The sequence below is a fragment of the Malaclemys terrapin genome, chromosome 6 (genome assembly GCF_027887155.1).
Source record: "Malaclemys terrapin pileata isolate rMalTer1 chromosome 6, rMalTer1.hap1, whole genome shotgun sequence".
In the NCBI taxonomy this organism is placed as follows: domain Eukaryota; kingdom Metazoa; phylum Chordata; order Testudines; family Emydidae; genus Malaclemys; species Malaclemys terrapin.
In genome coordinates this window covers 10,780,372-10,808,198 of record NC_071510.1, presented here as the reverse complement: position 1 = coordinate 10,808,198, position 27,827 = coordinate 10,780,372, and the positions used below count along the sequence as shown (strand labels likewise).

The window sequence follows — 27,827 nt, the reverse complement described above, 5'->3', positions numbered from 1 at the left end:
TTTTTAAAGAACGTTAAGGAACCTCACATGCAAGGTACTACCATGGGGCCTGATCCTGCACTACGGGAGCTTTGCCATTGACTCTCATGGGCACAGGATTAGGGCCCTGGGTTAGGGCCCTGGGTTAGGGCCCTATGCAAAGTATAATTACTTTTTTTTTAAAGTGCTCCATCTAAATGAATCTTAACCAGAACTGTGTAGGAAACCAACACTCTCTTGCACGATGGATGAGATACTAGCTCACATCGAAGAGAAAAACGAGTGTTCACCATGACAGTGTTGAGAAACATCTTGTGAAAAGTGACAAAAGTCAGTAACCAGTGTTAATGGAAGGGATACGCATCCCCTAAACATTCTAGATGGTAAGCAACAGCCCTTCATCCCCTGCGGTATTCTTCTTAGAGGGGTCTTCATAGGGTGTAGACATAAAACCCCTTTACATTTAAATTCAAAGACTGTGTTGGGCTGTGAATCCGTTTTGTGTGTGTGTGTGTGGTTTGAAAAATCAAGATAGTTTTCATGCAATTTCATCCAAATCCCCGGAATGCAGCTAACTCTAAATTTCCATGTGTGTCTAGGATCATGGATGCTATATTATTTTGTATGTCTGTTTGGGGATCCCAATCTGGATGCCCTTGTGGAATTGACCCTGTAGTATTAATAATCTCTGACATGATAACATGAAAAATAATGGGTGGCCCTTTACCTCCTAATCAAATGTTATGTGACAGATTCACGGGAATAAGTGCAAAGACTGGGTAGACAATTCCAAATGTTGAATGCTGCCTGCAGTTTCCTAACTGGAATGGGATCCTAGCAGCAGTCAGTAATACTGAGAGATTTACAGATTTGGGCAAGAAAGAGACTACTTTGAGAAACAAAACAGAAACCGGGGGCTGAAAGAAAATCTTAATACTTGGTGTCCTCAGATAACCGAAGGGCAGCTCCACTCCCACTGAAATCCATGGGAGTCTTGCCATTGTCTTCATTGGTAGCATGATTATTATTTTTAATTATTGGACCTTCGGGGTCAGGGCTTCGTTGTGCTGGGTGATCTACAAACACATAACCAAGAGGCACTCCCTGCCCTAAAGAGATTACAACCTAACTAGGCCTCTCGCATGTTTTAATCCAGTTTTCACATTTCACTCTTTTGTTGCCTTCTCTACCACCCCAGTGTATTTCTCGTACCAATAATATCATGGAGTGATCCCGTTTACATGTCCAAAAGTTGTTCCGTGATTTGGAAGCCACCCCATTTGGTGGAAATCTCATCCTTTCTCATCCATCTGCAGTTGTGGCTCAGAACCTCCCTTTGAAATGCGTTCAAGCTTTTTGCACTGGTTTGTTTTATTGGGCAGAATCGTTTTTGCTACCTTACAGCCCCTTCCTGCTGTTCAGGACTTGCAATTGCATGTAAGAAAAACCCTACATATGGTAATAAGTCGGGAATCTACTCCAAAGACATGGGGCCCCAATTCTGCAGTCCGTTCCTATTCAGCTGTGCACTCCCTGGGACGCAAGCCCAGGATTAAAGTTAAGCATATATGTAAACGCTCTGTTGTGTTGGGGCAGTGAGGTCTGATCCTGCACATCTTTGCTCATGTAAAGAAGTACCAGTGCAGTCAGTGGACTTCTCATGTAGTTAAGGACTACTGTTGTCACTGGGTTTGCTGGGTCTGTCTCTTTAAAAGCAGTTCATCCAGTTATGGGAGGGTCTGAGAGTCCTGTGGGAAGACTACCCAGCCCTAGGATGATCGCCTGACATTCCACTGCATGGGACCTATAGTCCATAGCAGTCTCTGACCCCAGCTCCAGAACAGGAACCATGGGGCTGGTGCACATACATCGGGTGATGTGAAAGTCCCCATTGAGTTTTAACTATTACATGCAGGATTTGTTTTTCTCTAGCCCTTGGCGAAGAACAATTCCCAAATTCTAAAAAGGCAAAGCACAGAATTTAATAGTGAAAACCATCAACACGAGCAGAGCAGACGCAGGGCAGATATAATAGACACTCATGCACATTACATTCCTACATGCGTATGTTGGTTCACACGGCACATTAACATTAATACAGGGTAACATTTTCAAAAGCACCTAAGTGACTTAGGAGCATTTTCCAAAGTGACGTGGGGCCGATTTTTAAAGGTATTGTGACACCTAAAGATGCAGGCAGGTGCCTAGTGGGGTTGAAAATGGGCCCTGGGCTTATAAATCACATCGGAGCTTTGAAAATTTAACCCTCTATCCATTGACTTTGGATCCCCGTGGGAAGCTGTTCAGTACGAGCTCTTGCTCCAGGTTTGTGTCGTAAGTAGCTATAGACAATGGCTGCACAGCCCCCGTGTGGAATAAACGGAGGGGCGTCATGCCCTAGCCCCACTCCACCTGGCCTCCCTGCTTCATGGGAGGGAGGGAGGTACGAAGGAGCCAGCCCAGTGCTGCTTGCAGTGAAGGCAGCGCTGCACCGGGGAGCTGGCTTGCATGCTGGGCAGTCTAGCCTATGCAGTTTCTTACCCCGTGCTCATCACCGTAGGACAGCTGAATGCCTTCTAGTACAACGTGCCTTCAAATAACACCTGGCGGGTGTTTGTCACATTGATTAATGCACGACTGGAAGGTGCTCAGATACTATGGTGATGAGCCAAGGACAGGAACCTGGATAGAAGAGAATTCAGAATTTGGAATAGCCTCAATTAATACAACCAATACTAGATAATATCAATTAATATTAATCATCGGATACTTCTCAGCAGGAGCAAATTCATGACAATAAGGTTTAATTCATCATAATTATTAGCTTCACTCATGTAAGCTGCAAGCTCACCGGCTGCTTTATTATCCTCTAGCCCTCCAGAAATAAAGGTATTTACATGTAAGAAGGCCCTGAATTCTCTTGATTCCTTCTGACAACTCAGAATCCTTGTGCAAAGTGTTATTTCCTCCCCTTCCCTCTCGTGGAGATGGATCTCACTTGAGGGGCTCAGTCCTGTTCCCACACGAAGGTCAGTGGCAAAACTCTCACTGGCTTCAATAAGACAAGATTGGGCCCCTGCTCCAAAAGTCCTAGCTTGTTACTGGGGGAAAAGAATGCCAGCTTGGCCCCACCACCGTGAATGTAGTGATTAGAACTCAGCACCTTCCCATTCTGCAGCTTTCAGGACCCGACGGGAGAGGCAGGGAGGGAGTCAGTTCCTACGTTAGGGAGCACGTCTCACCAGCTATTTCTGCTCAGTAGAGAAATATGGGGAGACCGTGTGATTAAGTGCCTAGTGTGGTGGGGCTGCGACTCAGGAGACCCAGACCCGGATTCTATTCCTGGCTCTCTCACTGGCCTGCTGGGAGATCTCGGGTGAGTCAGTTCCCCTCTCTGTGCCTCGGTTTCCCCTTCTGTAAAACAGGGATCATGATACTGACCTGCTTTGTAAAGAGCAGCAAGACCTTCTGATGAAAAACTCCCTATATTTTAGGTGTTGTTACTATTGTGGTCACTACTGAATGGTTGTAAAATAATAGAAAAAGATCTAGTGGGAACAGATACAAATTCTTCAGAAACCTGATTTTACATAAAAGAAGTCTGAATGATAAAGCCCTGATCTGGGAATAATTTTTAAGCTTCTTCCTTTTGTTCTACGCACAAACGCAGACCCCCACTATAACTTTACACAGTCGGTTCATGAATGAAGTTTTGCCATTCTTGGGTGAACATATCAATGTGCAAAAAACTGGTGTATAGCAAGGCATAAACTGGGAATGGTGCTTGTTAAATAGCCCCGGGAGAAATCATCACCACAGCGTGCTGTCAAAATAGTACATAAAACATACACATCTACCATGAGAAGCACGTCAATGAACTATGTATTAGCTGAGTCAAGACCACGCTACAGTTAGTATTTGGGCCTGATTTTTCTTCCACCGAAGTTCATGGCAAAACGTCCATTTATGTCATGGGGAGACGGCTCACACCCTGTGTCTTTCCCGTTAATACATTAACACTGTCGTTTTTGCCAACCCATTCCTGTTGCCTTTCTTGCTAACTGCTCCCTTTCCAAAAAGCCACCACACACCCTTTCTTTTATTTCTCTGTATCTTTCTACACCACATGCACAACTGCAACAGATGCTGCTCTCTGAGAACACTGGTGTACATTGGGAGTGACCCCTTTGACATTCATAGAGTTACTCCAGATTGACACCTGTGTAAATGAGAGCAGAAGATGGTCTGAGGGTCCAGTTATGACAAGGTAATTGTTGAGTTTGGATGTCTTGCATTTGGTCCAAGATTTGTTGCTTTCAGTGTTCCATTTGATTTGGGGTAAAAACTTCAGAAACGCCTCAGAGACTTAGGAGCATAAGTCCCATTTTCAAAAGTGACTTAGGGCCAGATTTTTAAAGGTATTTAGGCACCCAAAGATAGGTGATAGGTGCCTACTGGGCTTTTCAAATATGTTGGTGCCTATCTCTTACTGAAATCAATGGGAGTTGGGCGCCTGGCCAACTAGGCGCCCAACTTTTGAAAATCCAGCTAGGCATCTACCTGTATTTTCAGGCACCTGAAAACCTTAGGTGCTTAGGAGCCTAAATCTCAATGGCACATGGGCTCCTAACTCACCTAGGCCCAGATCTTCAGTTGTATTTACATGCTTTACTCCCATTGATTTCAAAGACATTCCTAAATGCCTTTGAGGATCTGGGTCTTCGGCACTTCTGAAAATTTGGCCCTAGATCTGCCCACCAGTTGCACTTTGCTTCAATGGACTAATACAGGAAAAGATGTTTCCTTTACCATCTAAGTGTCCGGAATGGACAAAATACCTTCTGATGTTCTCCAAGCACTGCTATTATTTGCCTGCAGTTTCTACAGTGTGCATGTCTCATAGTAAGGAGCCATTTGTTTCTTTTCAACTACATGCAGGATCATACGGACTAAGGTACAGCAACCACCCAACCAGCAGGTCCCAGCCTCTAGTCACAGCATAGGTAAGTCAAACTTTTTTTATATTAACAAAATAATATAATGGAATACAAATATTCTAAAGAACTTTTAATCATTCTTATGGACAGATAATTCTGCATAAAACACTTCAGCACACGTACTAATGCACCTTCTTTGTCATTCGGCAAGGGTTGAACATGGTAAATGAATTTTATAAATACTGCTAAAAGGTTTTGAATTTTACTGATTATTATGATAAATAGCTTTCACCGTGAGACAGAAAATTGAAATCTAAACCAACCCCCCCCCCCACTAATAGGGGTCTATAGAATGTCAGATAATTAAAGTAATAAATCAAGAAAGGGATACTTATTCATAACATTTTCTGCATCATTAGTCAGTAAGTAGTTGTGAATGTGTTTTTTTCTTCTATCAACCATCTCTTCTATAATTCTTTGTGCACTTGCAGTCTTGAGTGAAGAGGTACCGAAACTTTCCAAACTTTCTTCTCCTGTTCTTCCCTTCTCCTTCCTAACGCAGACGTTCAGGCCAGAGCAGCGTGCTCTAGCCAGGTTCCGATGCCGCGTCTGTCAGGAGACAGCAACCCCGATTAACACATTTTTGTGGCTAATGGAGTTGGTGGCCTCAGCCCAACTTTCTTGTTTGTGGAGATTTTTGATCTCTCTAAACATTGTCTTAGGCAACTGCATGTATAGCCCATATTCTTCCTTTGTAGGCATGTTCACTCAGCTCATTCCTCATTTGAAATTTCCATTTCCAACAGCATTCATGCCTCCTTAGGTGCAGAATGCAATGAAGGCAGTGAGCGGTGGACATTATTTACTTCAGCTGATCCAAGATTTGTCCTTTATAGCTAGTCCCTAGGAGGTTAAACTTGGGTTTGCTTTCTTAGTAGCAAGGAGGGTTCCATGGAGGGTTGCTAAAGGAAAGGGAAGGGAAAATGGCCTTGGGTACAAGACTTAGGCAATCTGGGTTCTATTACCACCCATGCTACAAAATGGGACCTCCATTAAGCCATCTTGCTTGTGGGTCTGGTAGCTCATTCTGCAAGTAGTCCTGGCGGGATAAGGTACTGCTCAATGTGGGGAAAGGCAGCAGAATCTCTGCCTTAGTGTCCTCCTCTGTGAAATGGGGATAATGCTCACTTCCCAGGAGTGCTGTGAAGTTAACTATCTGGTAGGTGCTTTTTGCGAGACTCAGCTGGAAAGCGCCCGGGCGTACATTTGGAATCGTTTTATCAAGAAAGTGACTCTAAGAGCCTCCGATGAAGAAAAGCAGCAGCTAGCGTGACTGATAGTTTAAGGCTCGATTGTGTTACCAGTGAGCTCAATAGCAAAACTCCCGGTGGCTTCAGAGGAGCCTTCGTTTATACGGGGCAAATCCTGACTCTGCTTTGCTCTGCACAGACGGAAGCTGGGTGGTTCATCCGGATGCTGTGGCCGCCCAGCACAAGCGGAGTGCTGCCTCTCCCTGCTGGCACTGTGGGATTAGCAGCTGTGGGATGGCAGTGTGACAGCCCATCCCCTCCTGCATCCAGAGAGGGGATGCCACCCCACTGCCCTGGCCCCAGGGAGGGATGGAGAGCCAGCTGTGGAGAACCTCAAAGAGGCTGTCTGGCAGCTCCAAATTTACATTGACTATCACTAATGCCACTCCCTGTAGGACAGGTCAGTACCCTACCTGCCCTACTGGGGACACTCTGCCAAAGGGAAGCAGCTTTAATTCATGTCCTGGACAGCTCCTGGGGGCTTTAGCTCCATCCTCTCCCCAGCTGGGCCTGCCCACGTTGTGTGCTGTGCTCTAGGCCCCCTGGCAGACCCGTGCTTGCGGGCAGGTAGATTGTTACCTCCTGGTTCTAGCACTGGGGACCTGCAGCCTAGGTTTTGCCTGTTTGTGCTGACAGAATCCAGGCAGCGAATCATGCACCTTGACTCATTCTTACCACACGCCAGGGTGGTGTATGAGGATGGATGGGGAAACCACAGGAAGGAGGGTAAGTGCTGTGCCCACGGTTACAGAGGGAGTCAGTGCTGGGATTCGAACTCTTGGCTTGGGCACTATTTCCATCTGCGTCCTTGGTCAAATCACTTAACCATCTTGCCTCAGTTTCCCTACTGGGGAATGTTATTATTTAATTACTTGCTTCCTAGGAGTTGTGTTGAAGGTTAATCAGTTTGCGCTCGCAAAGCATGTTGAAGATGTAAAGTGCAATCTGTAAGTGCTAAGACATTTAGACAACGTCTTCTGGTTTTGGTCATCCTTCTTCGAAAGGTTCCCGTAGCAGGGCGCTCGCCTTATGCTTTCCTCCTATTTAGTATTCTGTGTAATGCTGGCGAATGACGACTCTTCCCCTGTTGCAGCCACTGCAGTCAGGATGAAGGGTTTAATACAAAAGGCTCAGTGAAGCACTACCACAGTTAGGTTACCCGCCCTGTGGTTCCCTCACTAATAATACATCAGCAGTCTTGGATTGTGGCTTCAGGTTAACTCCATATCATACTAGATTCTTAATTAGTGGCTTAATATGTAACGTTACATCTATTGTATAGAGAACGAGCCAATTTAAAAAAGATAAACAGTAGATAGAGCACAACATGCGCTTTGACATTTGTGAGGTGCATATATAAGGCGTTTTATGGGTGTGGCAGTGAGACAGCTTTTAAATGGCCCTCAATGGTCCCTAAGACAAACACAGTGTAGTTGTTATTATTATTAATTGGAGCCTTGGAACCCTAGTCAGGGACTGTTGCGCTAGGCGCTGTACAAATGCAGAGAGAAGAATGGTCCCTGCCCCAAAGAAGTTACACTGGAAGAATAAGACGAGAACAGACGGAGACAGACAGACCAGGGAGTGTAAGGAACCAATGACACAATACTGCATCAGCAGGAGAGGCGGTGAGCTCAGCTCTCCCGGGACACCACTGCCAAATCTGACTATTTTATCACGACTCTCACAATATTTGGTCTTTTTCATAACGTCTGAGTTGCTGGAATCAGATTATGGCTTGAGAATCGCAGCTTTTCATTAACAAAAGGAGAAAGCTTCTAGGTCACGTGGTGGGAGAGAAAAGGCTGAGACCTGACCCCTCAGCACTCCGACACCCAGGGGCAAATAAAAAGGACCCCACCTTTTTTTGATTATATTGTAAATCTAATGATTTTGGGGGCCTGGCTCCTGATTTCTGAACACCTGGGTTGGGCAGCACGGCCAACCGTGACTGCTGTCAGCCAGTGATTTTAATGAACAGGGGATGCCAGGAACCAGAACCACCATGGTACTGATAGAAGGGAAGCAACCTGAGTGGAGCACTGCCCTGAGTGTTACTTTAGGGTCCAAAGCTGCTTCCCTGCTGGAGCATGGCTCACGTAGTGGCCACAGCTCAATAGTCCTCAAAGTCCTGGGGGCCTTGTAGGCAATCTGAGGGCCTAGTGGCCAAATTATAGTCTGTCCTTCTCCGGTTGGGCTAGGGGCAGAGGGAAGGATTGGGAGACCCAGGCCCTGTCTCTCCACTGGGTCCAGACCAAGGGGGGAGGTTGTTTCCATCCCCTGTTTCCATCCTGAGCTGATACCTCAGACCAGCCTCCCCTGGGCCACTTCCTACCTCCCAGGGCACTCTTCGTTTTGGGGCGTTGTCCATAGCAACACAAGATTCTATTACCACGACAACCAAATACACAACAGACGTGATCACAGCCCTCTGCCTCCCTCCTCGAGGAGGCTGTTCAAGGAGTTGCCGTGATTCAGAGAGTCACTTGGGGCTGCCCAGCTCCCTTCCAGTGTCCAATGATTCCCCCTTGGAGAGAAAGGGTCAGGCCCCTGGCTGCTCCATCAGGCCTTGTCCCCAGTCCAGGCCCTTCCCTTGTGGATTCCTCTGTCCCAGAAGGTTCTAACTGGCTCCCTTCCCGCAGACAGCTTCTCCTTCCCTCTCCCCCGCTTTATTGCCAGACTCCCATTTTAAGCAGGTCCTCCATTTGGAGCATGCTCCATGGCTGATGTGGGGTGGGGCCTTCTTGGCCCAGCACGGTTCCATCACCGCTTTAGTCTGAGTGGAGGGTCTGTAAACCCCATGTGCACACACACAGCCCCTATTGCAGGCAATTGAGTGTTTGCCACAAGCTATGCTCCATCAGCCCCTTTTCAAAACTCACGTGTCAGAGGAAACACAACAAAACAGGCATGACCATTCAGCTTCATAGCTGGGGCACTGCAGAGTCACATGAAACTGTTGTGGCTGAGGGTGTGGACAGTGGTCCCAAGATGACTGGGATGGCAGGAGTTGTGGGCACGCTTTGGCTTTCATGTTTGTCTGCATGCTGACTGCTTTGCTTTTAATTACAGCCTCCACGGGGTCCGTGACCCAAGTCTCGACAGTGAGCACTGACTCCGCCGGCTCCTCCTACTCCATTAGTGGAATTCTGGGAATTACATCCCCCAGTGCTGAAAGCAACAAACGCAAACGCGATGAAGGTAAACGGGCCTATTTGCTCTTTGGTGGGTACCACGTACTGAAAAAGGGGCGGGCGGCGTTAGAAAGATGCTCTATCTGCTATTGTCTTCAATATTCCCTTTCTTACAACTCACCATATCTAGTTGTGTCTGACATGGGTCCATGTAACCTGCTTTTGTGACTTAATCTGTTCATATGGGAACTGTTTCTACCGGAGAGCTATTGTGTGGCCAGCTGGGCTGAGATAGGTACGGAGATGACTGTGATGCTAAGGAGACATTGCCTCTGTGTGCAAGGTTTTCACGCTGGTGTGACTCCATCAATGGCAATGGAGTTTCTTCCGATTTCTACAGGTCTACGTGAGATCACAATCAGGCCCAGATAGTCTGCCCCTATTCCACTTGAAGTCAATGGCAGCTAGAATGGAAGCAGGATTGGTCCCATGGTCAGGTGCCAGTATTCATATATTATAAAGCACATGGGATGCATTGCATTTTTCAATGACTTACGAAGAAAACTGAACTAAACTAAGAAAGCTTCCCACCCATCAGTGCAAATGGCAAGATACATTATTACGATGGCACAACTCTGCGCCTTGTTCAAACATAAAATACAAACGAGGTGGATTAGATCTGGATGGTTTATAGGAACAGTTTCCTTTCTCCAGCACTTCCTCAGCTCCCATTGACATCAGTGGGATTTTTGACAGCGAAGGCTGCACTAAAGGCGGCTTGATTTTTGCTTTGTACGGAGCATTTCCTGTAGTTTTTGCATTCTTTTTAAGGTTCATAATTAAATGTCACTATGCAGCCTGGATGTTGCTTTGATGAACATGCTGCATTATCTTTAAAAATAAGGATAATTTAGGACAAATGACGGGATATTCTGAATTTGAATTTTTTAAAGATGCCTTAAATTATAACTGTCTCTTTCCTTAGAATCATAGGGTACGTCTACACTACCCACTGGATCGGCGGGTAGTGATCGATCTATAGGGGATTGATTTATCGCGTCTAGTGTAGACACGATAAAATCAATCCCCGATCGCTCTGCCGTCGACTCCGGAACTCCAGCGCGGCGAGAGGCGTAGCTGAAGTTGCGTATCTTAGATCGACCCCCCTGCTAGTGTAGACCTAGCCACTGAATCACAGAATATCAGGGTTGGAAGGGACCTCAGGAGGTCATCTAGTCCAACCCCCTGCTCAAAGCAGGGCCAATCCCCAACTAAATCATCCTTGAAGGCATGTAAAGGACATTTCTTATTATCTAACCACAGGAGTTCCAGAGGCTAGGAAATATCATTGGCCAGCCACACCCACCTGCCAGCCACACCCACCTACTATAATCAAAGGAGTGGGACAATTTTAACCCTGGGGCAAGTTTAGAGCCTGATCCTGTAGACATTGTTGTATGGGAGTGTCTTCACTGGGGCTTCTCACATGTGTAAATTACTCGCTCGTGGCAATGGTTGGAGGATTGAGGCCTTAGTTTGTTTTCTTTCTGCCCATTTGTTGCCGCCCCTGCTGCTTAAACTACTACAGTTGTTGCTTTTGTGCAACGGTGGTCACAAAGTGCAGACACTGCTGCTCTTGATGAGGAGTCTGTTCTGCCAGCCATGTGCCTGCCCTGTTCATGGGATTTACACACACACTCCTCAAGGGGAGAAATGACCCCGGAGTCTTTGTAAACTCTGGGGCAGGAAGGGAAAAAGCAATGTTTTCTCGGTGGCCTCGAGCCTCACCATCAGCCTGACAGGACATTGAAGTCAGTTATTCTCCTGTTCAATTCATCCCACTCTTTGTATGTACACACAGAAAACAAGCCCGGAGTGCCAGTCCAAGTCCAAACAACGAGTGTGTGTGGCCGTCCCCAGGGCTGCACAAAGCGGTCAGGTGCAGAGGGCCGTTTTAATCCTGGGACCATGGAAGTCAATTGCAAAAGGCGCCTGGGCTTAGACATGTTTACGCTCTCCCTCCCACCATAGCTCACACAGGTGGAACTACTGTAGAGGTAGAGCAATAGTGGGGAATTGAGAGCAAAATGGAAGTCAATTGCCATTGACCTCTGTGGGGCCTAGATTTCCCTCAGACTGTGGCTGGCTGCATGGGTGCAAAGACTCGGTTTGTACATGCAGTTGCAGTAGGTGTGCACATTAATTAGGTGTGCAGTTGCACACTTGACTTTTTGAAAATCAGGCCATACTTATACAAATAAATGTTGGCATTATAGTAGGAGCAGTAGCAAACTCTGTAGTTAATTAAAGATGCATAACCATCTACCGTGGTGACAAGAGCAGTATGGGAACCGGGACAGAAAATAGACTCTCCATCCTACAGCCCTGTTTCCAGTCACTTGTAACTTTCCAAACCGTTCTCCTTTGGGGCCGACATTTTACAGGGTTGATCTGTGCTGAAAGGTGATTTTTTAAAACGTTGAGCTAACCTTTTCTGCAATGCGTTAAGGGAAAAGGTGCATAGTCCCTAGGGTTTGGCAGAGAGGCAATCTCAATGTTGCAAACTCTCACAGAGATATCACAATAGTTTCCCAAATGTCTCCTAAAGCCCCAGCTCCCGGCGCCCCAGGAGAATCTCAGAATTCATTTATAAGAAGTAAACCCTCATAGCTGCAGAGAAAAGATTGAGACTGTGAAAGGCTCAAACCCAGAATGCTACCCATCCCCAGTACGCCAATCTGCAATAGCAGTTCTGCTATCTTCACTGCCCACTGAAGCTGCACAGCTAACGGGCTCCCTCCTGCAGACTCGTTAAGTGGGGTAGACAGGGTGCTCTGGTAAGTGTCTAGCTAAATGGTTCCACAGTATGGAATTTCTTTTTTCTGTCTTGATCCCCCCTTCCTCCCAGTAAATTCCATTAACACCCTTCTCCCCCCACTAAGCGCTTGTCACCTGTGCACAGTTAAGCCCTCAAAATGCACTCCGAGTAGTCCAAAGAAGCCCCACTTTTGTACTGGAGACTCTAGGGAAATGGAATCATATTATATTGTATTCTTTCAGGAAGAGGAAAATGTGATGGTTTAATGATGGACTGTATCGTAATATATATGCACAAGGGGGCAGAGTTAACTTTGCCATTTACTGACTTTTGTGAGCTCAACGCTACATGGTTAACGTTCTCGTGACTTAGTTTTTTGACATATGTCTCTCTCCATATTGAGGGAGGGGTCTGTCTGTATATAGATCTCTGACAAGTAGAGCCACTGACTAGGTAACCATTGTAAATTGATCTAGGCTTCTGTCTGAGTGGGACAGTGAAATGGAATGGGTTCGCTCTTCAACTCCGCAAGCTGTATTCTGCACTCAGTAGGATTCATTGCCTTTTTTGTTCCTCTCGGTCTGGACATTTTTTTTAGCAGCTGTCACCAGTCTTTAACCCAGTGGGTTGCTAGCCTAATAGCAACAGGGGCAAACCAAATCAGACAATCTTTATTGGCTTATTCAGCTGAAGGTGCCATGCCCCCTCCCGCATTGTAAAGTAGACTTGGAGCAGATGTGCCTTAGTGGGGGATCGGTTGCTTTCACTTATAGTTAAAGAACATACTACTGGGGACTGACACAAGGAGCAGACGACACAGTAGCTAGACACTGGCTTACTAAAGAGAGATGCGATCGGCTTTCTAAGTTTAAAAAGGCAGACGCCGTTGGGCACGGTTGCTGTTTTGTTTAAAGATTCCCTTCTCTACCTTCGGTTGCTTCATTTGGATTTTCCCTGCGTGTAGTGGGAAGCCCGAGCGATGCATATTGAGCAGATGGGAGGGAGGATGGAGAATGATCTTATTTTATCATCTTCTAATGAATTCCATTCAGCTGAAAGAAGGCCATAGAGGGGAGCAGGCAGTGAGCGTGGGACCCACAAGTAGGTTAGGTTACATTTTAAAGACATTTTAAAGACAGGTTTTTACAAATATCCCTATTCAAAGCAATTGTTTTATTCCATTAAAAGTCGCCTACATTTTCAGAAATGACTAGGGGTTTGCGGTGGCTCAGTTCCTGAGTGCCTAGCCTGAGCCATCGTAAAGGGTCCTGGAATTCAGAATGTGCCGAGCGGCTGCCCTCTGAAAAGCACCATCTCAAATGGGACACCCAAAAATGGAGGCTCCCAAGATCACTACTCGGTTTTTAAATGAAGAGACTCTTCTGTTTGGATTTAAACTTTCCCCGGTGATGTTTGCCACCAGGGATGAACATAGATTAGATGAGGAGGGGGAGTTCTCCAGTTCTGGCTGCTGTTCTCATGTTCAGTTTTTCTTTTGGTGGTGCAGTTTTACGTTGTCTTGTGATGACAGGACAAAGCTACAGGAGAGAATAGGGGAAAAAGACAAAATGTATGAGAAAGGAGGTTGTGTCCCCAAGCAGACTTACATCCAGCCAAGGAAATGAATGTGTGTAGTGTGTATGCAATGTGTGTGTGTGTGTGTACAGTTGTCCTCTGCGTGTGTTTGTGCAGGGCACAGACATACTGTATGCATTACGTGTGTTTGTGCAATGGCTGTGCATTTGTGCAGGGTGCATGTGTACTGTTTGCAGTGTGTTTGTGCAGCATGCCTGCACACGGTGTTTAGCGTGTGTGTTAGCACAGTGCATGCAGTGTTTGTGGAATGTACGTGTAGGGTGCCTGTAAGTGGTGTTCAGCATGTGTGTTTGTGCAGTGCGTGTGCGTGCAGTGTGCGCAGGTGTATGCGTGCAGTGTGGGTGTGTGGTGTGTAACGTGTGTTTGTGCGGTGATTGTGTGTGTGCATAGCTCAGCAGGGTCACGTCCCTGGAGGGCCCCACAAGCCCATTGCTATAAGTGATGAGATTTTGTAACAAAACTCCAAATGGGTGCTGGCGCTCTGCCTCGGCAGTCACTGAACTCACCCGGCAGTTACTGCACGCGAGAAGAGGTTTAAATACGTGTTTTTAACAGAGAGATTTGATGCAACCTCTCTGTCTATCCTCCAGGATTTCTCTGTGCGTCTCCCCTGGCCAGCAGGAGGGGCACGGCTCCCTACAGAGGCGGGCAAAGAGACGGCTCCCAGCTGGGATGCCTCTTCGTCTCCCATCAGGTGGTGCTGTTGCTACCCCTCCTGGCAGTGTGGCTGGGAGTCCCAGCCAGGCACCAGTTCCTGTTACTGCTCCCACTGCAGAATGTGCTGTTTGATGGGGTCTCAGGTCACAGTCAAGGCTGAAGGGAAGCTCCGGGGAGGGGGAGCTTTCCTTTTCTTTAACCCTGGCTTGTCACCGGCTCTTTGCACCACTGGGCTAGTGCATGAGACCTGCAAGTGAAAACGGCTATGCACCAGGATTTAGGTTTGGCGAGCCTGTTCCCATTGGCCGAGCTGAACGATGTGCGCAGAGCAAACAAACCTACCTGGACGGAAGCACCTGTGATTTTGAAAACCATTTCAGGACAAACACTCCCAGGTGGTGCCGTTATTCACCTGGGGAAGGAACGGCTCCGCCCTGCTGCGCTTACCCGGGCACACCCCAAATTCCAACCTGCATGGGAGTCTTTTCCTTAGTAAATTCTGCAGGATCGAGCCTGAAATTTGCAATGTGCCTTTAAGATGATTTGCCTCTCCAGAGGCAAGGAAGGCTGTAAAAAGGGTGAGTGCAGGTGGGCAAAGGTCCGAGGCAGACCCCTGTAAACAGTAAAAGCGAGATTATGTCATTGGTGAGTGTATGTCCCCCCCACACCATTCCCGAGAGGAGCTCTTTAGCTCAGACTGTAGCAGCATATGGTTTTGGCTCCAGGGCTCCCTGGTTCAATCCTTGGCGTGCTGGTCAGGAGGGAGAACTGACTTCCTTGACACTGGCATGGAGGAGTGGTCCCGGCTGGAGCAGAGAAGGATTTGCAAGCAGGCCTCAGAAGAGTTCACCAGCTCCCCTTGTCTGTGTATGTGCCCCTGTCCTGCTCCGTGTGACTTGGTCAGTGAGCGGGTTTGTGGGCAGGAGTGGTGTGTCTGAAGCAAGAATTGCAAGTCATTAGCGGGAAGTGAATTTCTAGCAGTGAGTCTTTGCATCGGACATCTGATTCCAAGGCACTAACATGTCTCATCAACGTGGTAGCAACAGTGGGAGCAGCTGGGTCGACATTTTAACCACTACAGGCCAGATTTTTAATGGTATTTAGATTTCTAAAGATGCCGAGAGGTGCCTAGTGGGATTGTTCGAGGCGCCTGGGCTTAGACATGTTTACGCTCTCCCTCCCACCATAGCTCACACAGGTGGAACTACTGTAGAGGTAGAGCAATAGGGGGAATTGAGAGCAAAATGCACGGCCTGTGAGCTCTGTTCATGCAGGGACCAGTCCAGCTCCCTCTCTTCCCACTGACTCCACCGGGTGCTGAATTGGAAGACTCCCTGAGTGACCTACAGTATGCAACCAGTTCAAATGGTGAATCTCAGCTGCTGGGAGGCCATTCTGGAAATGCAAGATTGGTGAGGAACCCACCGCCTAAAACCTGTTTGCATGGAATATTCACTGAGTAATTTCAGAGAATGAACCAATCGGTGGGAACGCCGTCTGTCCGCAGACAGAACAAAGGGCTAAATGCGCCAAATACATCGCCCTGCTCAGCTCTGGTCACCAGTCTGCCTGGAAATGCGAGAAGAGTCAACCCCACCATCATAAATTAAGCACTGGGTAGGATGCGTGTCTTTGCTACCACCCACCTCTTTGGGCTGCAGAGGTGGTCTGGCTGCATTTAAATACCCCCCCACAGAACAGCTGCGTAAACCATATTTCTAATTCCTCAGTGTAGAGTCTTCTCTGTGGTTGGGGGCATTTTGGGAATTGAAACCAGCACGATACGCAACCTTGACTTGCACCGTTTGCTTTGTTCCATCCTTGCCAGCCCTTACACTGTGTCGTTGCCCTCCGCTGACGTTGGCGGTGTAGATGTCACTAGTGCGGAGCCGGCCTGTTGAAAAACGCCTTTCCTGTGCTTCTGCTCACGCCTCTTAGACGCTGTGGGCCACGTGCTCCTGTTTGGAAGGAAAATCTGCAGCTGTAGCAGAGATAATAAAGAAAACTAGGGGTGTGTCTCCATTGCTGCCGGAGACGTGAGATGGACAGGTGCTAGTTGCACTCTAGCTAGCTGGCTAAAAATAGAAGGGAGGGGTCTGCGCCACGGTCTGAGGTTCTCGTTCCCTCCGAGGCTGCTTTTATTTAGGTGCCTCCATTCAGATCTGTGCAACTCACTGAAGGCACCCGAGTTTGGAAACCGGGGCTGCGGCTCTTGATGTTTTTTCCAAGCACCTTGTGACTATTAATTAATAACGGTGTCCTGTTACAGCGACGGGACAAACCCGAATTTACCAGCGACCCCTTCTGCCCCAAGGATGTGGTCAAGGGGGGAAACCAATAAAAGGCCAAGTGCAATGAGAGCAGCGCTGCATCAAGGCCCTGTAATGGGTAGGGCCGGGTTTCCCTCCTTCCGGGCGCGTGGATCACGTCCTTGCAGCAGGACAACGGCCACCAGCTGCTGTAATGTCCAAGCAGAGCGGTGGGCACGTCTCCACCGCAGTTAGCACATGGTGAGCAGGAAGCAGCCTTGGGCAGGAGTGTGCAGTGCAGGGGGAGGGGAACGGGCCGGGGGATGGAAATCTGCATTCCACCAAGTGCTTCCATTGCAGTGTGTCACTGCTGAGCGCCGGGCGAAGGTCCGATGCTATTTGAACTCTTCTTTCTGAGGATATCAGAAGGGAGCACCCCACATTTTTAGCCACTCATCCAGCTCCCCTGGCTTTTACCTAGGTCACCTCCTAAGAAGAGCGTCATTGATTTCAGCCAGGAGCATATTGTCCATAGCTCCCTCACCAGCTGGGGGGCTGGCCTACAGCTCTTTAGATCCAGTGGGGTCTCATCTCTGGCCGCACACTGCTTTGTCTGGCTGCCACTGGGAGAAAAATCTGCTGCTTTATTTATCTTCTCCTGCTTCTCTTTCGCTGCCTATGCGCCAGGCAGCCCACTTGGAACATTCTCCCACTTACTGACCCACCTGATAACAATAATTATGATTTTCTCGGGCCAGCCCCCGCCCCCTGTAAATTAGTGCAGCCCCATTGACTAGGACCCTGTTGACATACACCAGTTGGGGATCTAGCCCATTAGTATTTTGCCAGTGCCAGAAGTATTCATGACACTGTAGAGAAGATGTAGCTCCTGCCCCGAAGGATGAAAATCTTACAACGTGCAGCCCTTACTCACTCTGAGGAGCATTTACTCCCACGAGCAGTGCCGTTCTTCGATGGTGCTGCTCCAGGGAATACGCTCTCCCCAGCAGGGCAATGGGCAAACAAACGAACCATGGTAAAAGCCGGCAAAGGAGAGAGGGACCGGCCTGGGTGAGGACAGAGAAAGCTGTTCAGAAGCCGGGTGTCCTGGTTAGACCAGGAGGAGCGGGAGCCCTGCATGCCAGGTGCTCTGGTGGAGTGCTAGCACTGTGCCACTGGGGCGGCGAAGTTGCAGGTGCAGCGCGTGAGTGTCTCTCCTTCCCTCTCTGCTCTTTACTGTTATTTTTCATTTGGGATGAGATAGGGCAAGAGAAGGGGAGCTGATGGGAAAGGAGAGGAGGCCGGCAGCTGGGAGCTAGCTGAAGGAGGAGGGGTTGGGAGGGGAAGAACAAGGATGTGAGGGGTGCTGGAGGAGGGAGACAACTCCAGCACATGTGGGGGTGGAGAGGCTTGAAGAGTGGCCAGAATGGGCAGAGCCAGAGGCAAGGGCTGAGACGCATGCAGGAGCAGGGCAGTTCAGTGCATGAGGAGCTCCATCGATGGGAGGTGGAGGGAACCAGTTGGTGGGGGAAGGAAGGCTGTCGAGGCCACAGCCTGATTCTCTTGTCCTGGTAGAGGGCTATTTTGGGCAACTGCATCCCAAGCTTTATACACACAAAATGGGTCTCCTTTTGGTTTCCCCGGGGACTGAGGAGGCTTCTTTGAGGTCAAGAGACTAGAAATCTTCTTCTCCCTTCTGCACATGGACCAAAGGAGGGAGGGGAGCTGCTCTGAGTAGGTTCCTCTTTCCCTTCTCACATGTGCCCAGGGAAGGTGGTGTCTGCCCGGGTTTCCTAGGGTCATTTGAAATTAGATCACATTTATATTCCGGGATCCAAATCCCAATCAGATATTAGGGCGCTCACAAAGGAATATCACCTGACAATGGTTACTTCCCAGGTGTCATGTAGAGAGCAGCTGGGGCAAACCCGATTCTTGTCCTCACCACTGAGGTGAGAAAAGCCATTGCACCACATGGCTGGTGCCTCAGCAGGGTTTTCCCTCTAGACTTGCTCAGGTAGATTTCGTGGAGAAAAGAAGGGTTTGGTCTTTGGGAGACTTGTAGGTTCTAGTCAAGCAGGAAAAGACTCATTTAAGACCTTGTCATATTGCTGGCAATTAATGTTAATTGTTGGAAAGGATTTTGTGATGGAAAACACACACAGGCTGTTCCGGTCAGTAAAGTGGTGCAGTCTAGCTCAGAAGCCAAACACTATGGACCAGATCTTCAGCTGGTGTAAATCGGCAAAGCTCTGTTTATACCAGGACCAGATATTATATGCTCTGGGCTAAAGCTATCCTTGTAGGTGGACACCTGATATTCAGCATTTCCGTGCACAGGTATCTATTGAAATAATTCACTGAGGAACGTAGCCTGTGAGGACATAAATGGTGAGGGAAGCTGTCAAAAGACTGGGCGGGAAAATGCAGAAGGTTATGGAGAGAAAAAATCATTCGCCGATGGAAATTTTAATGTGTTATATTAGAGGTGTGCTCAACTAAAGTGCCTGACAAAACTAGTACGCTGGGTTCAGAAGGGGTCAAGTGGGGTTTAGGTTTGACAGTGAGTCAAGTTTTGTTCATCACACGTGAGCAATGTTGTACAGCTTGCAAATTATTAATGTATAGATATACTCTCTCACACTCACAAACCTAAAAACCAAAGACATCTGGCATAAAAGGAATGGAAAAAATAGACAGAGAAATTAAACTGCTTGGAATCTACATGTAACCAGTGATGTGAAAGTAAAGAAGAACATGAGAAGCAATAGATGTTTGGAATCTACTTATACAGTTAGCAGGTCCAGCCCAGCAAATCCTTACTCACATGCGTATTCTTTACTCATGAAAGTATTTCTGTTGATTTTAATGAGATTAAGATTTTGCGGGTCTGTGGGCACCGATTTAAATTCCTCCCTCATTTAAATAGTTCTTTGATTTTGGGAATTCTTTCCAAATGTCTCAAAATACTATGAGATGATTGTTCCATCAATGTATCCATTCCCCCAAGGCAACTATATCTACATCCATACATTGAGAACAGCCTTTAACATGGTTTGATTTGGACTTTACTATCTACATCACAATAATGACTCCATGCGCAATAATGACTCTAATGCAATCCACTGCTTGCTGGAATTATTTCAGAGAAACCATGCAAGCTAAAATGCTGGAACAAGATATTACACTTCCTGCTGTTGCCTTTATGGGCTTGATTTTCCACTCCGTTACACCATTTTTACATTGGTGTAACTCCAGCGGACTCCATGGAATTACACTGTTATAGGGTTGCTGTTAAAAGGTGGAAAGTATTTAAAGTATTAGTAGCACTTGGGCCAGATTCACCAGTGTGCTCCGGCTGCTGTGAGCCATTCCAATGAGGCAAAATAGCCATTAAACCTGTCTTAACTGGCCACTTAGCGGTGTTCATAGTTACCCAGTGTCCCTGGAGCTGTGGAAAGCAGGTAGTGCACACCAGTGAATCCCTGCTCTGCCCTGTCCATGAGTACTAGGCACAGGACAGACCTGTTATCCAGGCTGGATGCTTGTCATCTCCAACACCAGTCCATGTCAGCAATCTACTCTCGATTCCCTAGCTGAACTATGAAGCACTTGTAGGATTTTATCCTGCTGCTTTCTGGTGGAATTAACATTTAAAGTCTCTCCCATCTACATTACAGAGCGGTTGAGGCGCTGTATAGGCACGTTCCAGCAGTTGCATTGTATGCACTGTGGGGTTGCATTAGAGACGGATAGATTTGAAGGCCAGGAGGGACCATTGTGATTGTCAAGCTTCACATCGTGCACAACACAGGCCATAGAATTAAAGTATGATCTTCTGCCACTTGAGCTAAAGGACGAAGTCCAACTATCTCCTTCCTTCTGCAATTAGCTGTGTTTCCTTAAATTTGGACAAATGACATTAAATGATTTATTTGTACAAACCTCCTGTGTGAAATAGATCAGCCTTTTTCCATGGTTGCCAATCATTAGATTATATTTTCCCAGAGTTACCTGGTGCCTACCATTCAATCAGTGAACTATGATTGTTGTCTTTGTTGTATTGTAGCTTCAGGTTGTGTGAGGATATACATTGTCATTAAGTTCTTTGTTATCAAGTTCTCTCCGGTTGTTGTTGTTTTTTGCTATGAAGTCCATTTATAAGAGTGATGGTTGGTAGATGTACATTTAAAAATTTCACAGTTTTGGTTTTTCCCCTTTCTCCCAGACAGTAGAATGAATGAAATCCAGAGATTATTTTCTATTGCTCATTTTTAATTTTAATTTTAACTTTTTTCTTTTTCATTTTTCCACTCTGTAACCTTCCAAAACTTCCTCCTCTTTGGAAGAGCCGGAGAGCGGCCAGAGGAAAAATGAAACGCTGCTCCTCTAACTTTGCCAAACCATGAGAAGTTTTGAAAAGTGTCAGAGCAGCAAATGGAAAAAATAAAGAGTGGGGGGGAAAAATCCAATTTATAGGGGAATCACCTGATTCTTCTCAGGTGTGCCTCTTTCAAGGTTGGCTAGCCCAGGCCCTCCTGCCCTTGGAGAGCAAGCTATCCTGTTACACAGCTCGGCTAAGCAAGTTCGAGCTGCAGCTGTTTGCCTCCATGATAGGCCCATGGTCTTGAGCCAGTGCCCAATTAATGAGGGTTAATGAGGGTCTTTCCAGGGACTGCAGTGGGTGCTGGATGAGGCCCATGCAAGACGTGACTGTGCGAAATCCTGCCTTGCTGGTGAGAGCGGATGGGACCACAGCACAAGGTGGTATGGCTGCTGGCATATCTGCAGTTCTCTGCATGCCACAAGCCAGTGGGCCTTCCTGGGACACTTTCCATCCTGAACCCTCGTGTAAAGGCAGCAGCAGCTGTTCTACAGCTGTCTGGAGTGGTACCCAAAACACTTGTCGATGGCTAGGCAGCTCCTGCACTGTTGTGCTGATCAATCTGGTCTCTGTTTCCTGGTACTCCCCCGTCTGTCTGTCTGTATCCACCGGCTGTATCTTGGCTTATGTTTAGATGGCAAGCTCTTTGGGGCAGGGGCGATCTGTGTGTACAGCCCTTAGCCCAATGGGGTCCCGGTCCAGGACTGGGACTCCTAAGTGCTACAGTTGCCAAGTTTCACCTCAGAGGTGGCAGCATTTCAGTGGTGGATACAGGAACCCCCATGTCTAGTTTGATTATTAGGATCAATGGAGACTCAGTGGGCTCGCTGTGCAAATCCAGCTGCAGGATCTGGCCCTCACTTTGTAAAGCGCTGGAGGGACAGAGACTGGATATAGATGCCACCTATTGCACTGAGAGAGACAAGGTGAGTGAGGTTAATATCTTTTATTGGACCAGTTTCTTCTGGTGGAAGGGACAAGCTCTTCTTCAGGTCTGGGCAGGTCTCTGAAAGCTTCTCCCTTCCACCAGCGGAAGTTGGTCCAGCCAGAGATACCAGCTCACCTTGTCTCTCCCATAACCCGGGACCAACACGGCTACCACGCCACTGCAGATGACATATCTTACTGCTGTGTTGTATTGAATGACAGGGGCAGAAGTGCTCTGAGCATGAAGCCCTTAATATGAGTCAATTAAAAGTGTGTGGGTCTCTCTCAGCCACCACATGTGCAGCTGCACTCTGATTTTGCTAGTTGTTTCCTTTTCAAAGCTCAGGGAGGCTAGAGAGGCTAGTATCTGTGCGTCCGTCTCTCCTCCCCTGCCCGTCTGTCTGTCTGCCTCACTTCCTCTGTCTCAGTGTCTGTCATTCACAACTGTTACAAATCCTGGAGCAAGATGGTGCGCGGGCTGTGAAATGGCTGCGTTTGGTCCCCCTTGGCCAGCCACTGGGAGCTTTTATGAATGGAGCAGTGTTTGCCTCAGGGATCAGGGCTGTGAAGAGCTCATTAATGGATAATGAATTCCCCCCTCCCACCCCCCGTTCCCCGAGAAGGAGTGGTGGTGATAGTGGCGGTGGTGGTTTGACAGAAACAGTGACAGGGCGTGATCTGCTGATGAATGGCCACTGTCATTGACAGAGTGATCGGATGGCAAGCAGCACTGCCGCTCTCTGTTCTAGGCCTGGGGCTTTGATCTCTGGGAGTGTGTTGGCTTCCGCCGGGCCTCTAAGGGGCACCTATTCAAGCCCTTTCCCCCTTCCCCCAGACAGACTAAAAGGAACTGGAGTCTCATACACACACATGCACACACAGAGTGTTCAGCTAAATGCTAATGCCATTCAGCTACCCCAAACTGGAGGCATCTGCAAAGGAGAGCCTCGTCTTCCTTTAGACGGAGCGGTGGGGGGCGGGGAGGGGAGTTTGTTCTTGTCTGGAACCACATTAAAAATGTGAATTTATTAAATGCATCCGGCTTTTCTTAGACCAGGCGCTCACTTGGCCGGCTGAACAGGGAGCTTCCCAAATCAGCCTTCTGCAATGGAACGAAACCAAAACGTGTCCCCACGAAATGAAAGTCGGGAAACAAAACGAAAGGAAACCTTTTGGGTTGAACATTCTGGGTTTTTCATTTCTGTAAAACAGAAACATTTCGTTCTGATTTTGACTTTTGCGTTTGTTAAAACGTTATACAGGACAAAGTAAAAGTACGGCAAAGTCATTTCAAAACAGAATACTAAAATGCTCCATTCCAATTTTTTTCTGAAACTAAATTTCACTGAAATTAACATTTTCACAATAAGTTTCAATTTCAGCCCAAAAGCATTTTCTGCTGGAAAAACAATACACTGGAAAATTAGCAGCCGGCTCTAGTAATGAATTCCTGTGTGTAGATCTCATTTGTTACTGTGGCAGGAGTCCCCAAATCCTGCAAGTACCTGAGTATGAGCAGCCCCGACACCCAGCCCTGATCCCCTCTCTACACCTGACCCTGAGCATATCACTATATCTGGCCTTGAGCACCACTGTAACAGGGTGGCCTGTTCCTTTAAGGGCCAGAGGCTTAAGGCCTGTCATTCCTGTTCAATTACCCCTGCCTGCTCCACCTGGCCAGGGGAGGTCTTAAAAGGAGGCAAACCCAGCAACTGAGGGCTGATGGGGGGCAGTGGGCTGTTCTGTAGTGGGCAAGCAGCCCAAGTGAAGATAAGAACCAATCAGGGACTATAGCCCACCTGGAACCCTGCATAGGGGGTGATGGTGCTACCCTTTGGACAGTGAGTTTGAAGCTCAGGAGATGGGGTTGGTGCTTGGACAGTTTCTTGAAGCTGGGCCTAGCCTGTAAAGAGGGGAGCTAACAGCTGAGCCTGGCTGGGCTGCAGATTTGATTGTTTTGCTGTTTTTGGTTCAGTGAAAGACTCGGAAGCCCCCCAAAGGGGTTGAGCTCTGTTCTGAGGCCAGGCCAGGCCTGTGGCCACAGTGAGCTGGAGAAGACACTGAGAAACTGAGGCAGGGCTGCTGCAGTACCATTTTCAGCCGTGAGGGACTGCTGGAGCAGCAGCTCTGGGACACCTTCTCTGCACCTGGCCCTGAGCCTCTCTCTACCCCTCTTGAAGGTAAGGGCTCTGCCTGCAGGAGTAAAATGAAGTGGGTGCATGTCATGTTTGCCGCATCAGAACCTTAATCAGTATAGGCTGGTAAGGACCCTGATATACCTGTGTGGCCTCCTTGGATCTTTGGCTTTGGCCACATAGTGGTAATCTGGCATTGTGGGACTGCGCCTCTCTTCCCCAAACAGGGTGTGGACAAAGCATTGTCTCCAGCATTGAAAAAGGCTATAGCGGATTATTACCATCTGGGGCAATGCCTGGCTCTCACGGCTCCGTTTTCTACTGTCTTTTAGGCACTAAGGGTGAAATGTGCCCTAGGCTTAAGAGGGAATGAAGTGGCGTGTAGGGGGTGGGCTGGTAATTGCAGGGCATCAGTTTCACCCACGGTGCTTTCTGGGCAGTTTAAACCTGATGTGCTGACAATAGTCCAGCTCATGTTAGTGCCTCTCTCCTCCCAAATGAGTGCCTAACTGGCCATTTGGCGCACACAGCCCAGGCATATCTTTGTTTAAAACAGAGCCCTTCAGGGCTACGTTTTCAAAAGTGCTCATCTCCAGTGTAGGAGTGAAACTGGGTCCCTCCGGCAGTCAGTGAGACTTTTGCCATTGATTTCATTGGGGGCTAGTCTTTCATCTCAGGTGCCTAAACAAAGGGGTCACATTTTCACCAGTGGTCAGGATCCAGTGGTTCTCAGTGGGAGCTACTGGGAGTTGGACAGCTTTGAAGATGTGGTCACTTCAGAGAGAGGTAACTAAGGGCTTGTCTACACAACGGGCTGATGCACTCTGATGGGATGTGATATCTAAAGCACAATAATGTGTTGCACATTAACTGGTCCGTGTAGACCCTGCAGGTGTACATGAAAGGTTCCCCAGTGTACTTTCATGTAGTGCTGTTTCAAACAACACTATTCAAGTGTACCCACAGCATCTGTATGGACCAATTAATAGGCAGCATGCTAGTTCGCTTTAGAAATCCCTCCCCCCCCCCATAGGGTGCATTAGTCCACCATGTAGACAGGCTGTAAAATGGCTTAACTCAGAGAACACACTTTCTCTCAAGGCACCTACATATTTCATCTTATCTTTCTCTTTAGAACATGCTAGGTTCCTACTTGAAATTACTATCTAGTATAGGAACACAATTCAATCTCATTTGGGGGGTAAATAAGTCACTCTGTGCTGTGATACCAGGCTGATGGGCTCAGGAGATATATTGGAGCTGGTTAATTTTCTGACAGAATGTCTTTCTGTTGGAAAATGCCCTTGGACACAACTTTGTTTTTTTAATTTTTTTTTAAAAGAGACCAAGCATTTTGATAAAGGAATTTTTCAACCTTATTGGAACACCTTGATTTTTTCCATTTTGAAATGACTATCTGTTTCCAAGAAAATATCTAAGAAACTCTCTGTTTCTAAATGATAAAATAAATCAAGTCAAAATCAGAACAAAACATTCTGATTTTTATGAAAAACTTTCAATTGACTTGAAATGATTTTCCCCCAAAAAAACTTCATTTCATGGCCAATTTTTAAATTGTTTGGTTTTTTGTTCTGATTCAGAACAAAAGTAAATTTTGAAATGTCAGAATTTCCCAGGAAAAGAAATCCTGAGTTTCAACCAGCCCTAAGAAATATCTGTCTAGCCAGTCCAAGGGGACATCTAAAAAAAGCCTTAGATGCAATGAATAATGGTTTTAATGGTGGGATTTTGTCTCCAGCTGGAAGCCTTGCATTATCTTGCACTTTCCACTTCACCCGTGTACAATCTTCAGATGTTGGATTTCATTTATATATTGCAGGAGAGAGCCAATAGTGAGGATAATAAAAACTGGGAGAATGGGAAAAAAAAATGGAGAGAGAGGTAGATTCTCATCAGGCTACATTGTCACAATCCAGTTATTTTGTTCTCTATATAAAATACTTTTCAGTTAGTTGCCTTCATAAGTAATTAAAGACAGGACAGAGCATCTTCTGCAGGGGAAAAGGGCAGCAGTCTGTGGTGGAAGTATATTCAAATTAGAATAATCCAGATCTTGTTCACTCCTAGGTTTGGCTGGAGTACTTTGACTTGCAGAAGGGAAGGATGCTATATACTGCTCATTTTGCTCTGGAGTAGGGTGGGGGTGGTGCATGCGTTGACTGATTTCTAAACTGGCTAGGGTAAACCTGCAGGTGTTACAGTGCAGTAGAACTCAAGCAAGTTCAGCTTTGTAATTATGGGTCAGTTGACCTCTCAGCGAAGGTCAATTGGATGAAAACTGCTTTCAATGGGCCCACTATAAGGAGGTGAATTGTGACACCTGCTGCCAGGCCTGAGAGGAACAGTCCAGGATATTTCATTTTGCAGCACAGCCAGGCTGCAGAGCCCTTATTTCAAAGGGAAGCCTACGACATGACCAGTTGTGCGTTTCAAACCCGTGAAAGGTAGAGTTATTCCTGGCTGTGTGCGTTGGCTTTTCTGACAGGACCGGAATGCAGTCAGATGACAGCAATGATGTTCATCTTTCAGACATGGGCGGATAAGGTTTTACACTGTCTCCTCTCTCCCCCTTTTCTGTACGTAAATCCACATGACTAAAATCTGTCCAAGTGTTTCCTCTACATCAAACAAAATCCTTCCAGTTTTGCCATGTAAAAGGAGTGCTGAGGAAATGTAACCTTATTCCAGACTTGCTCGGCTCAAGCGAATGCAAATTTCTGCCGGTAGTAAACAGGGCTTTGAAACATGCTGAGCTCATACCCACCTCAAAGGGCCTCTTACAAAGCATTAAATCTTTTGGCTGCTCAATAGTTAAAACTGTTCGAAGGAACTATTCGAAAACCAGGTACAGTATTTTTCTACACCATGTTTTGTCAGAGTGCCCTGAAGCACTAACCTCGTCATCCCTGTCTTAGTATCTTATCTTGATTTTGCAGAGAATTATAGGCCCTGTTTCTGCAAATGAAGCCACACAGATGGATGCTTGCTCTGGCCAAAGCCTCACTGAAGTCAGTGAGGCTGCACTTGGCCACAAAGGCCAGGCTGTATGGAAAGCCATTGTCCGTGTCAGACTGTCAAGAGGCTTTTGGGGGAGGAGGGAAAGAGAACTGAACTTATAGATGGGGTGAAATAATAGTTGCAAACACCAAGATTTTTGACAAAAATTAGAGTTTTTGCATATCTTCCCTGAAATCCCGGAAACTTTATGAAAAATTAAATGAGAGTTGTGTGATACTGCTCTGTGTTTGTACAGCGCCTAGCACAATGGGGTCCTGCTCCATGACCGGGTACCACCAGAGAGCTACTAATAAATAATAACAGGCTGAGGAAGTAGTGGTGACGCCACCTGTTTAAAGGCCTCGTAGCTTGAAGAAATGAACACAGGTCTGGGAGCCCCAGAATTCTGAATGCTGTTCCTCTCTCGTACTGATTGGGCAGCAGACTTTGCACTTATTTACTACTGAACTGACTTCCTGAAGCTACTCCATGAAGCCCCGCGATGGCTGGCCCAGGTCAGGTGACTCAGGATTGTGGGTCTTGGACTGCAGGGCTAAAAACTGCAATGTAGACGTTCAGGCTGGGGCTGGAGCCTGGGATCTGAAACGCCGTGGGGGGTGAGGGTGGGGGATGGGTTTCAGAGCCTGGGCTCTAGCCTGATCCCAAACTACTAGACTGCAACT

At 47.2% G+C, this 27,827-nt stretch overlaps 1 protein-coding gene across 2 annotated transcripts in view; it reads left to right on the top strand.

Moving 5' to 3' along the window:
- Positions 1 to 27,827, top strand: part of PAX5 (paired box 5) — a 219,349-nt gene that overhangs the window by 13,505 nt on the left and 178,017 nt on the right. For both annotated transcript variants that reach the window (XM_054032408.1, XM_054032406.1), the window contains exons 4-5: positions 4,918 to 4,982; positions 9,299 to 9,427. In XM_054032408.1, the coding sequence (XP_053888383.1) occupies positions 4,918 to 4,982; positions 9,299 to 9,427 (194 nt within the window). The remainder of the gene's footprint in view (positions 1 to 4,917; positions 4,983 to 9,298; positions 9,428 to 27,827) is intronic.